Raw genomic sequence first — 15,701 nt, forward strand, 5'->3', positions numbered from 1 at the left:
AAGGGACGCAACAAAGAAGTTATTGATTTTACAACGCGATATATTTGTTGTATTGGTTTTACTGCCGTTTTTATTTTTATTTTATTTTTCCGTGAACACTTAGGGAGTATTCAAAAAGTTACACGAAGCACCTTAAACGATCAGAAATCAAGTATAAATGATATTTTTGAAGAGGTTATTTTTAAAATGTCACACAACATATACATACCCCAGCGCGAGGAAAGACGAAAACGTTTAAAGAAAAATGAGAGCAAAGCCCGATTTTTTCGCCTGTAGTTCCGTTCAAAATCGTTCATCGAATACGGTGACTTTTATCCCGTTGTCATAATTTCGATCAAATTTAATTTAATTCTGTAATAGTCGGCGGCCGCGAGATTTCCAAGAAAATCTTAATGTTGACTTTGGAAAAAGTGATTTTCATCCAGAATGATCTCGGAAAACGAACAGTTTTTATTCGCACTATTCGCAGTCCGACGCAGGTTACATATTATTATTATATAGATTTGGAAAATAAAGAAAAATATTATTCCGCACTTTTAGGGTCCTCGTTTGAAACACAGTAATGATTACAATAAACCGAGTAAACCGCGCCTCGTAACGTCAGTCCGTCAATCGTGACTTTCGTTTCCGCAATTACCAATTGAGTCGATATAATACCATTGTTGATTTTATGAAAACACTATTTTAAGACGTATTATTGGCCTACATTCTATAGTAGTCGTTGTCCTTAATGAATTACTGCTATATATTATTAGCATTTTTAAATTTAATCTTTAGATACCCTTACTGCAGCTAATAATATAACAAATCAACATTATCTAATTAGGAAATTTAAAAACTGTGTCTGCAGTTGAATGGAAATGTTTTATGTGCTTGTAGACGTTTTTCAAAATGTTTTAAAAATTTATTAACATCAATTAATTAACTGTTTTTAAAACGACTCTATTATTTTTTACAATTGAGTCACAATTATGTGTGTATCAAATATTGTCGAAACAATCATCACTCTCATACAAATAAATATATATTTTTTAATTGTTTATGATAAATTTTCACATGATGTACATCTTATGCATCGATTTAGACATGGATTTTTAATGAAATATATATGGACGCAAATTGATAAATAGGATTTCAAAAAATGAAAAAAGGCCGCTCTGTTTTTACGGTAATTATTTACCTAATGGTACATTTTTTTATGATAATTTAAATGTCTTAAGCACTTATAGTTGCACAAAAAAAAAATTCAACTTTATTTTTTTTAATGATGATTTATTTTTATAATGGATTTTACTGGCAGAACTTTGGTTTACTACAATCATTTCGGTAAATTCATTAATAATCAATTAAAATAAATGCTTAGGTAGCAGTAAGTTGTGTAGGTATCTATATTCTAAAAATAAGTGAAAAATTTTATTTTGTGCTACATAAGATTCTCGATTAAGGTGTACAAAGAGGTTGAAATTGCAGTAAACGACCATTACAATTAGCTAGAGCACCAAAGTTGATTAAGTATAGTAAACTGAATTCAATGATTCAACCACTAATGTTTTCAAAAAATAAATAAGCACCAAGTACCATAATCTACAAGACAAAAAAGCTCTGGACGTTAAAGTATATAATTGATTTTCTTGTTTGTATACAACTGCGCGCTTAAGAAATTTTAAATGTCATAAAAATTGCCCGTAAAAAATAACGAAACCGCATAATTTTTAATTTGTTTTAAATTTTGTTCTACCGACCAACTCAATAATTACATAATAATTAATAGGTGTAATATAATAATATATATATATATATAATAAGTCACCAGTCTGAGGTGGCAAGTAAATAAAATAAAAATGACAAAAAATAAAACTCCCGTGCACCGAAAAAAACCTAGAAAAATGTGTTACCAAACGATTTTGCTGATTGCATTATACTCTGAAATGCGTTCGAAAATTCACGGCTTTAAAAATTTCTTATTGCCTTATAGGTGCCTATATATATAATACTTAATATGTATATAGTCATTATATATAGTGTTGAGTGTAGACAGACAAATATTATTGACTGCTTGTTTTTTTTTTAAACTCCATTGTTTACTTTTAAAATAACAGAACAGCGACAGAAGAAATTACTGAAATACGCTTCGATCTATCTATATATATATATACACACCTATATAGTATAAGAGATGAATTGCTACCCTTCTTGCCACCATCTGATGATGTACGCCCTTGGACTCGTAAATAACGTGCAAAAAACTAGGTAAGCAACTGTCAAAACGAATGTAGTAGTTCGCTTCCTTTACTTGTTTGTAATTACTTTTTCAGAATTTCGACGCTTTTGAATCCATCTTTTTATAATACCAGCTATTTCCCAATTAGATCGCAATATTTTCGGAGCAAATATTTTAATAATTGTTAACATACCAAAAGAGACAAACAGCATATTATATTATGTACACGAATACAATATAAACAGCGTAACGGGTACGTGCAGAGGCCTATTTTATATGAGGATGACTTTCATCCGTAATTTAAGCAAAATAATAAATATAATAATATGTCGAGTTTTTAGTCGTTTGTTTTTATCATAGGCCCAATTATGTATACAGAGGATTTTTCTCGTAAATATAGCTTTTTCGTGTTACACGCAGACCTTTTGGGAATTGACCGCATGCGCATAAACATCAAAGGAACCTTCCAAACATGAAGATATTCTACGTGTATAGTCCCTACAGTAGACTTATTACATAAAGTAACTATACAATGCCATGTTAGCTACATACATATTATAATCATGCATTATGTATAATATATTTTAGCTACACACCGTAAACTTGCTTACAATCATGGTGAAGATAAGAACCGAGGAACATATTAGTATATTATTATTGTAACCTAATCATTATGTATACATAAATACATAATATTGTATAATATAAAGTAGTATCTACTTACTTAGCGCAAAAAATTATATATAAATATGTATACATTCAAAAGCGTGGTATTCTACAGAAAATAGTACACACACGCGCGTGCATAAAAATAATAATAATAATTACCTACCTATAAGAAAATCAAAATTATGTTGAGAAATATTTCAAGTTTCTAGTAAAATAATCAACTTTCCTGACATTTCCATGATTTTCCCGACCTTTCCGCACTTTTTTTCCAGGAACGAAGCAGTCATGTTTTCTCATTTTTTTTTTTTAGTAAATGAATTATGCAGTTAGTTTATACTTTATTGCGGTTGATAAAGATCGATAATAATTTTAGATTCAGTCCAAGTAAGTTTTGTCAAAGAGAGGGTGGATTTTATATTGAGTAAAAAAATTAAGATATCGTAAAAAATAAAAAAAGAGAACTTTTATACTTTTATTGGAGTTATAAAAAAAATCAAAATCGACGGAATGGAAATCTTCAACTTTGCAGTCTATAATACCTGCCTAACCATCCAACTAATTTTGCATTCAAGTTAAACAGCCATACTTTCGATGTTTAAAATTATTCACAGCAGTGGTTTAGGTGTTTTCTTTTAAATAAAAATGTATTTCTTGGAACTGCAATTAATTTATAAAAAGCACAACGCATAAAATAACGCGAAGCTATATAAAACCACAATCTAAAAAATCTATGAAAAATTCATTCTGCATTCACGACATTAATCATTTACTTTTGAAATATAAGTAACAGTTTTTTTTCATATATCAATTCTGTCAAAACCAATATGAATGAAGCCATTTAATTTTTGTTAAAATCGATAAACAGTCATTTCATTTATTCAATTTCATTATTACTTATGAAATATGTATATAATTAATTTCAAGGAAACTAATTTCGAGAAACCATTGAAAGTATTTTTTTTATGAATTTATCAAAATAATAACAACGAATTTATCAATAGGTAATGTAACATAAATGTTTTACACTTTTACTAAAAAGTAAGATTTATTTTTTTAAATTTCTCAATGAAATCAAATCCAACACAAAATAGATAATAATAATAGGCACGCCCAAATTGTAGTAAAAATAACTGAATATATCGGAGTAGGTAGGTATAAATCCTATTTGATAATAAATGATACCTCACATAAAAGAAAATGTATCAAAAATGCGTTTGAATAATTTAAAAAAGGCATAGATAGAGTGACAAGTTATCACCTTGTTGCTTCTAGACATTCGATTTTTTTAACTGAATATGTAACATACATGTCACAAAAAATAAAAATCGAATACCTACTGTAAAACATATTTATATATGATATCGTATTTTTATCTCAATTTTGAGTATCAATTTCTTCTGAAGGTTCTAATAATATTATATAGGTACGTCGTACACTTTTGCTACCTTTTCCTAACTATGTATTATCAAACGATTTTATGGCAAAGAATTAATTTGTTTTTTCTTGTTAATAAGGGAGCAAAAGAAATTTTACAGACGATATTATTTTAAGATTGAACTGTATTGACTTCATTTAAATAAATTATATTATATTATACTTTTTTTTTAAATCTTTAATATCAATTAAAAAAAAACATTTTGGTTATTTTTTATCGAACAACGCGATCAGCAAAAATATCGTCTTTGAAAAAAAGATATTAATTATTATATAGATTACGAGAATCCCCAGACATTCGTCTCGCTTTACACTTGGCCCTCGCTCAAGATCAAGTTGTTTTCATATTAAATAATATGAAAAGAATGATAAATCATCGAACTCAAATAATATTTGGAATGTTTAAAAGAGATCGGTTTAATCGGTTATAAGTTAAGTCTTAAAAAAACCACACGACAAATAAGTAGAATTAAACTACAAATATTATCAAAATTTAAAAAAACATATTTTTAATAAATTCAAATTTACAAATTTCTTATAAAAACTTAGATAGATGCTGCTGTTAAACTTATAAAACAGTATTGGCAGAAAGATAAAACTATCATCTTTTTTTTTAATCAAATTTGGGTATGTAACATTACCTTTTTTAAAAAAAACATATTCAAATTATTTTTAAAGGAGCTAAATGAATACAACTTTTGGAACTTTTATTCAAAAAGCAATAATCTATCCAGTAATTAAAAAAATTACATTTGAATAATACATCCTGAAACTTGAACCCCTCTTGATTTCAATGAATCGATACAAATGATGATTATTACATTTTGCACAATCGCTAATGATTACACTAAGTTTATGAAATTACATTTTTAATTAAATAATAATTATTAATAAATTTAAAAAGAAAAGGAAACAAAATTATCTATGTATAAGTAAATATATTAGGTATTTATTATTTATATATATAGAATAGGAATGTGATATTTTTATCATTTATAATTTAATCAATGAGTACTTATTAACTTATCAAGTTTACTCTAATACCAAGTTAACTAATAACTTATTAATTAATAGTTAATCATTTTCAAACACAAATTTAATTAATTGACCATGCAATTATTAAAAAGTTATAATTTAATAACTAAAACGTCTAAAACAAATACTAAATATGAAAATAAATGATTTTTCAGGGGATTTTTCAATACATTGTAAATAATTACAAATTTAATTCATCTTGGAAAGGAAAATATCAACAAAAAAATAATTTTAATTTGTTCTTTCTATTATGAGTGAATCATAGATCCATTTTTTTTTATATTCAATATATTGTGGGTAAACAATATTTTTATACAATAGCGAGAATAATTAATGAGTGCTATACTATTTTTAGATAGCCCAGTTATGTATTTAAACATTGGACATTCAACACATATAGTACCTATAGTATGTATCCTACCTAGTATTTACTTAAAAATAATATCATATCATCATCTTTAAAATACTTTTATCTACTACAAATAAATAATGGGAAGGTAGGTACACGTTAAATAATAACATGCTATGAATTATGATAGGCGCTAGTACTAATAAATTGTATGTTTCAAAGTACATATTAATTACATATTAATGTTATTAGGTAATAAAATACTATAATTAAAACAATAAACTTAAACACTTGTAGCTTTGATATTTATACTATTAATTATTGTGTATAGGTATATTTATTGGTACAACTGGTATAAGTATAACTCAATCAAGTAGATTAATTTAATTTATCAATTATCAACAACAACCTTAATAAAGTTCAAAAGTGTTTACATGGTTGACAGTGTTTAATTTATTAGAACTTCATATAGATATATTTTAAAAATACAAGTATATTAATAAGTACTTACTTATTTGTATACATACTTAAAAGTCATATTATATAAATATCATTAAAATCTTATTTCATCTAAAATATTAATTTTGTTTAATGTTTACAATTTGTAATATTTTTCTTACTTATAAATTTTGAAACCCATAAAATATTAAATATTGGCAAAACTCCTAAATTAAAAACTATTATTGACTCATATACTAAGAAAAAGTATTATAAATTTAAAAATATTACAAAAATAACAAAAAAGATAAATTTTAATAAGAAAAATGTTTATATGTTTAGGTATATCTAAATTATAGGCCATTTTATCTAATTTTGAAACCTAAAATAATAAAAGAAAATTATAGGTACTCTAACTTAATATGTTTTTATGTTTTAAAAATTGAATTTATAGCCTATTTTTATTTTTTAAATTAAATGTACAATATTTAAATACATAGATATTTAAGTCTAATTTCACTACATCTTATGTCAAAAAAAATCAATCATCTGTGTTAATTATTGTATGCAAGGAAACTGAATACATATATTCTTATAATATTAAATTATTATAAATATCAGATACCAACTAGAGGTAATTACTAACAATTTTCAACTATACTCATTTGAAAATAACTTATAATAATTATTAGTATAATATTATACTTTTTATTTTATTTTATTTTACTAGCTCTATTTTTTTATGGGTATTTGTTTATTTTATTAATCAAATAGTTATAGCTACAATACCAAAATTATCATTTTAAAGTGGCAACCTCTGTGACTGTATATTATGTTAACAATTAAAGAAACTATTATTGATTTTACTAAATTTAAGAGGGTAACATTGAAACCAATTGCAAGACATCCACTTAACCTTTTTTATAAATAAGTAATAAGTACAATAAGTAGGTAAAACACATATTGTAGATCAATAAATATTATGTTTTAATTATCTCTAATTTTTAAAGCAACAGAAGTTATTAGATATAAAAACTGTTAATTATTATTAATATAAGTTTTATTAATTATGTACCTACTTGAATTATTAGTTATATTAAATTGGTTATTAAAAACAAAATTAGTGAAAAATTGAACTGGAGGCTATATGTATACATTACGCCAAATACCTATAAATGTGTTTTGATATGTCTGAAGTATCGGTCTCTTTTTAAATGTATCCGATACATTCTTGACAAGTAAAAAAAATATTGGTAGGTACATAACAAAAATTGCTCACCCAAAATGAATTTATTCAAGCAATGTATTTAGTTTATTTTTAATATAACAATGAATCAGTTATATTTTTAAAATAAAAATTGATATTTGTTCTACAAATATATGATCGTATATAACTATTATAATATAAGTTTACAGTATCAGAGACCAAGGTAATTAATATCGAGGTATTACATTTTGAAGATAAAACACATACATTTTCATACAACTAATAAAATGATTATAATTACTACATTTATCAGCTATAAATTTGGGTATTTTAAATTATAAAATGGTAACAATTTACCTACACGGCTTATGCAATAAAACAAATTTAGATAGTTTTAAATTATTTTTTTTTTTGACAAAATATTTTACATTAAAACTTTTTTTTATTATTCAACTAATTATCAGCTTTTATGTTATAAGTTTAATAGGCAAATACTACATGTTATTATGACTCTTTTTGTTAATATTCAGCAAATTTTATATCAGTATATAAGTTAATTTATACATATTCATATTAGTATACATATTAGTATATTCATTTTAGTATTCATATTAAAGTTACTTTTTAATCTAAAAACAAGCACAAACATAGACAATACAAGAGATGTTTTTCATGCAACTCTAGAATACAGAAAAATTAATATTGGCCTAAATGATTTTTTATAAAACTTCTTAGTGGTGTTTTAATTTAATATACTTTAATATCAAAACAATAGACAAATCATAACAGTAATAAAATATTATTTATTAAAATCAAAATCTACATACACATTATAAAATAAATATTAGGCAAGTTATAGAAATCATATAGGTAACATCACTTGTTCTATAATACTAGGTAATAAAGTAGATGATGGCAATGTTATTTAAATACTTGCATGCATAAGCAACAACACTGATAGAAATCCGGTAAATAATTCAATCTATTCTTCCACTTATTTATAATTGTTGAAATTCAACTCATACCTAACAAAAAAAATATAATTTCTAGTTGTAGAAAGTAGAAATACAAATACATAATATCAAACCTAATAGAAGTTATAATTAGATTCAGTAGTCAATTTATTCAAATGAATTATTATTGAGTATTTAAACAAAAATCATACTACCCAATTATAACACAATATAGAGTGAAAAATACATACCCAGAATTCTTGATCCTCTGAAATCTCACGTTGAATGAGTTCACTGAACGACAGCTTACAATTGGCCACAAACAAGTCTTCGATAACAGCGTCGTGGAACACTGTCAAGCCCAATCGGTTGGCGTCCTGGACGTCCTGGGTGAAATACTCGTTCCAGACGGGATCATAGGTTTTGGGCACTGTAGACGACCGGAGCAGTATGTTGTCGTCGACGTCGATGCTGACGTAGGCGTCCAGCAACGGATCCTCAGACTTCACAAAAGACATGTTCTTGAGACGGGTCTGCAGGTCGGTGGGCCGCAGGCCGGACGCCTCGCAGAGCTTGATGCGTATGGTGCCCGTAAACGTCTGGTCCATCGGCACGGTCGAACGGTCGCCGTCGTCCTTCTTCTCGACGCCGATCATGGTGCGGGTTCGACGAGAAAAAATTTAAATCCAACGACACCTTACCTCCTCAGGCGCAGCCGACCATGAAATATATTATATCTGAATGTGTAATAATATTTTCGGGTTTTACTATTATTATTTGTCGTAGAAATAAATGTATTGGCGGGCAGCAGTATACGGATTGTTACGACACGAAGACGGTGTGTAAATTAATTTCAGTGATTTAGTTATTAATTATTTATTTATTTATTTATTTATTTTTCTTCTGTGCTTTCAAACACCGGCCGACAGTTACGATTGAATTGCTGTAAGACTGGTGCTGTGGACGGCGCGCGCGTGGCCCTCTTCCCGGCGGTAACGACGCGAGAGAATTATTTTTTTTAAAAATATTATAATAATAATTATAATATTAAAATATCGCGCGCGACATTCAACGGCGGCGGCGGCGGACGTAACGCACCATTGTCTGCCGTCCGACTACTAACCGCGGCGGCCGCGTACGTAGACGTAGTACGTCGGCGGTCTCTGGAGGAGCGGCGGCGGCGGCGGCAGCGGTGGCGGCGGCGGCGATACAAAGAACGCGGCGACTGAATTGATAATAGCTGCTGCTGCTGCTCCGACCGACCGACCGACATCAACCGCGAGCGCCCATTTTCGTAATGCTCCGGTCACATCCTTTTTTTCCTACTCACCGCACACACACGCACACACGCACGCTCGTCCGCGGCGGCGGCACACTCGCGCGTTACGGCGGCGCCGTCGCCTATCGATGTTTGCGGTACGGTTTTCCGGTATTCCCCGCCCGGCCGCCGGATTACGCGTAAGCGGACGTGCCTACGCGCCGCACGGCAATCGACGATTTCGATGTTCGATTCCGCCCGCGACACTCCACCGGCCGCGCCGAACAATCGAAAACCGCGTACGCGCGCGACGGCTGCGGGGGGGGACGAGACATATTATCGGCGATAGTATCGATTGCCGCCGCGCGCTCACGCACGCACGCCGCGGCCGCCTCAGTAGTGACAACTGCCGCGGGACGCGCGTTCGGGGCGGCGCTCTAATTTGATAATGCGAACAGCTGAGTTTCGGCGGCCGCACCGCCGGTCCGACACCGCCGCGCTTAGCGACACGACGGCGGTGCGGAAGCTCGGGCCGCCGCCGCCGCCGCCACCGCCGTCGTCCGTCTGAAACGGCGGCGGGCGCCACGCCGATTCACGTCGCATGGCGCCAATTTCATTATGAACAGACGTTGCACAAAGACGCGCGTGTACCTATATTAATAATAATAATAATAATAATAATGACGATGACGATGATAATAATAACACCGCCGCACGAGCGAGACACCCTTTGGGAAAAATAAAAAAAAAAAATTTGACGATCGGGTTTGAGCAAACAACTTAGCGACGACGGCCGTGTTTGGATTGCGTAATATTTTTCGACCGTCCGATGACGCGCGTGAGCGGGCTGGCGGGCGGGTGGGTGCGTGCGCGCGCGCGCGCGTTTGTGTGTGTGCGCGCGTGTATACGACATTATGTATTGCGGGAGGTCGTCGTCGTCGTCGTCGTCGTCGCTACATAATAATATTGTCGTCTTGGCCTCGGAGCTCGGAAAACAATTAGCGAAGACGCGCGCGCAAAAGCCGAAAACACAACAGAAACCCGATCCCGCGACCGCCGATCTTCCGACTTGACGTGTACATATATATATATATACGCCCATATTAGATTTACGCTATACTTAGGTTAGGCGGGCGCGAATGGCAATTTTGTGCCACGCGGATCGTTAAAAATACAAACACTACCTATGTATATATAATATATATGTGTGTGTGCGTATATTATAAAACCCTTAATATTATATAATATTATATTATTATTATTATGACGGTCGTCGTCGGTCTGTACCTACAGATTATTATTATTGTTATTACATAATAACATGTACATATACGTACGACCAAATTGCAAGGCAGTATAGGAAATACGAACGAATGTGCAGTTCACTTGACTCGACCCGTTTCCTGTGTATACGCTATATATATATTATATATATATTATTATTATATAATATATTTATGAAAGCATGCGATGTCGTAAAAAAAAATACATAAATATATTTTGTATGTTTTGAAAATTACGTCTTCTATATTATTATATATATATATACTGCGTCTTAATGTCGTATATTATGTTGTTTATGTGTGTGTGTATAGGGTCAACGTCCAAAAAACGCACACAAAGGTCCCGACGTGGGTCTCATTAGAATTTAGAGTAAGACTCTCTGTGTATAAAGCGGAATGTTTAGCCCTATATAGCGTTCACTCCGTATGGATACGCACGATAATGTTTAACTGCCGCGATACACCAAGGCCGAGTAAAACCTATATTTAAGTCATTGGTGTTCCAACGGGCACTAATGCAGTATCGTACAGGAAAATGAATCCAATGGGGGGGGGGGGGGACATGAGCTTTTCAAGTTTTTAAAAACCGATATGAGAAACTTAACGACTTCTAGAAAATGGATGTATTTTATTACAGTACTACAGCAGGTATACATCACACGCATAATGATACACCTATTAGGTATTATAAATTAATTTCTACGTTAAATTGATTCAATAGTTTAACATTTAAAATTTAGCTATTATAATCTAAGACTATAATACACATGATTTTGTCAGGCGTAAAAGATGGCAAAGACAGGCGCAAAGGATGTGACGTAAAAAATAAAACAAAATTTAATACATTAACATTATAGTAAAATGTACATAAATTTAATTATTTTAATTTATAATTATAAATATTAAAGCAAAAATGTCATGGGGGGGGACTATCCCCCTCATCACCCTCGTTGGATCGCCACTACTAACTGCACGCAATATAAATAAAAATAACTAATATCGATATTCCAATAATAAACCTGCAGTAACTAGCTCTTGGTCCAGGGGCATGCTCCTGAGAGGGAGGACGAGGGTGATGTCATATGCCTTCCTCATTGTTTTGGCTTATTTTTTTCTAATGATTTCTCATCATTTTTCGTTAAAATACAAATTCACGATTTCATTACTTTTTTTGTGATTTTTAGTTTTTCATAAAAGTAAAGTTGATTGATAAAATGATTACGATTAAATATATATATATATGATATATCTATAATAAAGTAATGAAAGCATATTTACAAACCCAGATTAAGGTGGGGCAAGGGAGTACGGTCCCGGGCCACATTAATTTTGAGGACCCGATCTTTATCTCCAATATATATTTTTTTTAATGCGTATAAAATAGTTAAAAAAAAGTTATTTTAGTGGGTATAATATAAAGTATAGTATAAGTATATAATACTAGGTAATTATAAAATAAAAATGTTCTTAATTTTATATCACGAAAAATTACTAAATTATAATAAATATTAAATTGATATTCTAATAATTATTAATTTATATTAGGTATTCTTGATCTATTCGCATGAGTTACCCATAAATAATAATAAAATAGTTTTACAAAAAATCATTGCGGTAAGTATTCCCAAATATTTTAATTGCTCTTAGATTATATTTAACTATTCCAGTGCAGGTCAATTGTTCGGCCAAAAGAACATTTTCCAAGTTAACAAGAATAAAAAATAAATATTGAACAAGTCAGATTCGAGAAGGTCATTAACAACATCATTAATGATATTGCACCTACTCAGACAATGATATTTTGCAATTAATTGATTTCAATAAAACTAACTATATAACAATTTTTAAAAGAAAAAGCAAGGAAAAAAATGCAAGTTATAATTCTTTAGTAACAAATACAGCATTTATATACATAATATAATATGTGTATAATAAATTATTACATAATTATTAATTTATATAGCCTTATTTATACATATTTTTTATATTGTACAAAATTATACAATAATAAACAGTCTTTAAAAATATGAAGTCATACATTTTTTTTTAAGTTAAAGTTTTAAGGGACCCACAAAGTTTGTAGTGTCCTGGGGCTCAATCGATCCTTAATCCGAGCTTGTATATTTACCAACACTACTGCTGTGTGTTTTACGCTGAGATAAGTGATAATATTATTATGGCTCTAAATGTAATGCCCTAAAAATATCCTAAAACTGATGTTTTTATGCCGTAAAAATTTAAAATAATGTAGCTTAAATAGTCATTTTTTTTAACAATTTTAGTTTTCTTTCAAAAAATGATGCTGCCTTGCTCCATTTTAAATATTTTGGATAGATTTTTTATCTGTAAAAGAAAATATTATTCTTATTTAATTTTCTATCGCACTTGTAAACTATATTTTACGTCTGACAATCGGACAATCCGTTAAAAATATACGATTAATACTATTCAATTAAATAAAACACATTGTTAGAATGTTAGAAATAATTTATTTTTAAAAGTAAAAATCTTAGAAAATAAATTTAAAAAAAAACGCATTTCAGTGTTAAATGTCCCAAAAACTCTAGAATATTCTATAAAATAAAGAAATTACCTTAAAATTGAAAATATTCTAAACATACAAAATAAAATTTCTTATCCTGATTCAAAATACATAATTCGGGTATACCTATATGTTATGAAACGAGTATTGCGTAAAATCATATCCAAAATTAAGCTTATCGAAATCCTAAACCTAAAAATAATGTACGTATACGTGATTATACAAATTTTCCTTAAACACTATTAATGATTTATACTTTATTATAACTAGATAGCATTTGCATGTAAGTACAAAAATATATACATATTAATATATTATATATACTTACATACTTTAATTATAAACTTATAACGTGGTCTGAGACTTTGAGAACAGTAAACAATTCATACCCTTCGTCACCACCTTTAAAAATCTATTTTGATCCTTATTTTTCGTTTTTAATCTTTGCAATAATTGTGCTATGATTTTTAAGTTATAAACTTATAACTCAATTATAACTATTATAATTGTATGATAAAAGTGTTTTTATCATAAAATTTTAGTATTTTATTACGCATATGCTTTTAAGTTTTAATATACAACATTAGAACATAGATGACGAATACATTAAATATATTATAAGTTATGCCTATACTATGGCCAAGGCAGCTAACTCTTTTCTATGCGAACCTCTTTCTCTGCTCATCGTCTAATATGTGTCAAAAATTAACATTGTGCACATACGCACAGTGACCAGACTGGAGTCGGCGACATTCTGTTGGCTTTGCCGCCAGGAATACTACTCATATCCCCTACAACTTAAATGAAAATGCACGAAGGTACATTCGTGAAATATGCAAGCGCCAAGTATAGTAATCGCCAATTGGAGTGCAGGCCATTTTTTTTTTTTTGAAAAGTGCTAACTCTCCCCTACACGTGCCTACTAAAAATTATTCAACCAAATATCCACCTATATGCTTAATATTTTCGGCAATAGCGAAAAATCCTTATAAAATAAGACGTCATTGTAACTACAAAGCAGATTCCAGGACGCTAACTTATAAATACCTATATTTATTACTACTTTAGGTATAATGCACAATGCATACAATAATCAATAGGCGGTATAATACATATTATATTATTATGAATTATTTATATTACATAATATTATTGGTGATTGACGTTGCGCGTACCTATTTATAGATTATAGGTACCTTCTTGAGTATATAATATATAGTATTAATAAAACTCGCAGCGAGAAAATATTTTTTAAGTTCGTGTGGGTGGGTCGCCGCGCGCGCGTTACCTAATTCACCTATTTATATTTGCGAGCAAACACAGATCACAGTTGTATGTACTCATGTATATATATCGACGTCTTATTGTATTGGCCCACCCGTGTCGTGCTCCAAATATTATTATGCCACTGCAGCAGCTGCTGCGACAATAATTGACCCAGCTATACAACATAACGCTATACCCCCAGCCGCCACAACAGCAGACCGACCAATTTATTATAACGACTACTATACACTGCGGCTGAATGTAAAATATAGATCAAGTGACAAGTATTCGCGTATAATTATTACTGCAGGTAATATATATAGGTATACATATTATATAGGTACTATAATATACACAAAATTAGTAGATATGATGCGACGTATATATTATATACAGTGAAGTTGTATAATAATTATAATAGCAGATAACATTTTTTTTTTGAACATAGATAATCGTAGAATTTTAAAATTTTCTGCTCCAGTTATAGGTATAACTTTCAATTGATTACGTATTGGTGTAAGTATAATGTATACGTATATATAACCGTATACCTAATGCAAATTGTATTTTTTTTCTGAATATTCTAAAACTTTGATTACCAAGCACAAAGTTCATTTCTTACATCGAGGGAAAAAATGTAACTTTTATTTTTCATTTTTTTTTGTTGCATTTTTTGACATTTTTTATGTTTTTAAGTCATTTTATAAGAATTGATAAAATTCAATAAAAATTAAGCAGCACCAGATTGTCCTTATTATGCAGCGTTATTATGAAACACAAGGTAAAAGTATAACGAATGTATCTATCTAAATTGTACATTCGTTTTTTAGAAATAATTTTTAAAGTAAAAAGAAGATATGAGAACTAGAAGATGATGAAATTAATACGAATAATTAATACCTAAGAATAAAAATGTTTATAATTAAATATTTTTTTTTATGTTCTTAGTGCATTTTTTTTTAAATAAATGTCTGTTACGAGTGCATTAAATCGTATTTTTTTAAGGCATTTTTCTTGTTTTTTGAAGCATTTAAATCCGTTCTCTA

General features: G+C 29.9%; 1 protein-coding gene across 1 annotated transcript in view; it reads right to left on the reverse strand.

The window, feature by feature from the left end:
• Positions 1-9,747, reverse strand: part of LOC132924089 (protein kinase C) — a 40,341-nt gene extending 30,594 nt beyond the window's left edge. The window contains exon 1 of the mRNA XM_060988185.1: positions 8,558-9,747. Within this exon, the coding sequence (XP_060844168.1) occupies positions 8,558-8,962 (405 nt within the window). The 5' untranslated portion in view covers positions 8,963-9,747. The remainder of the gene's footprint in view (positions 1-8,557) is intronic.
• Between the last annotated feature and the right edge of the window lie 5,954 nt (positions 9,748-15,701).

The sequence above is a fragment of the Rhopalosiphum padi genome, chromosome 3 (genome assembly GCF_020882245.1).
Source record: "Rhopalosiphum padi isolate XX-2018 chromosome 3, ASM2088224v1, whole genome shotgun sequence".
In the NCBI taxonomy this organism is placed as follows: Eukaryota; Metazoa; Arthropoda; class Insecta; order Hemiptera; family Aphididae; genus Rhopalosiphum; species Rhopalosiphum padi.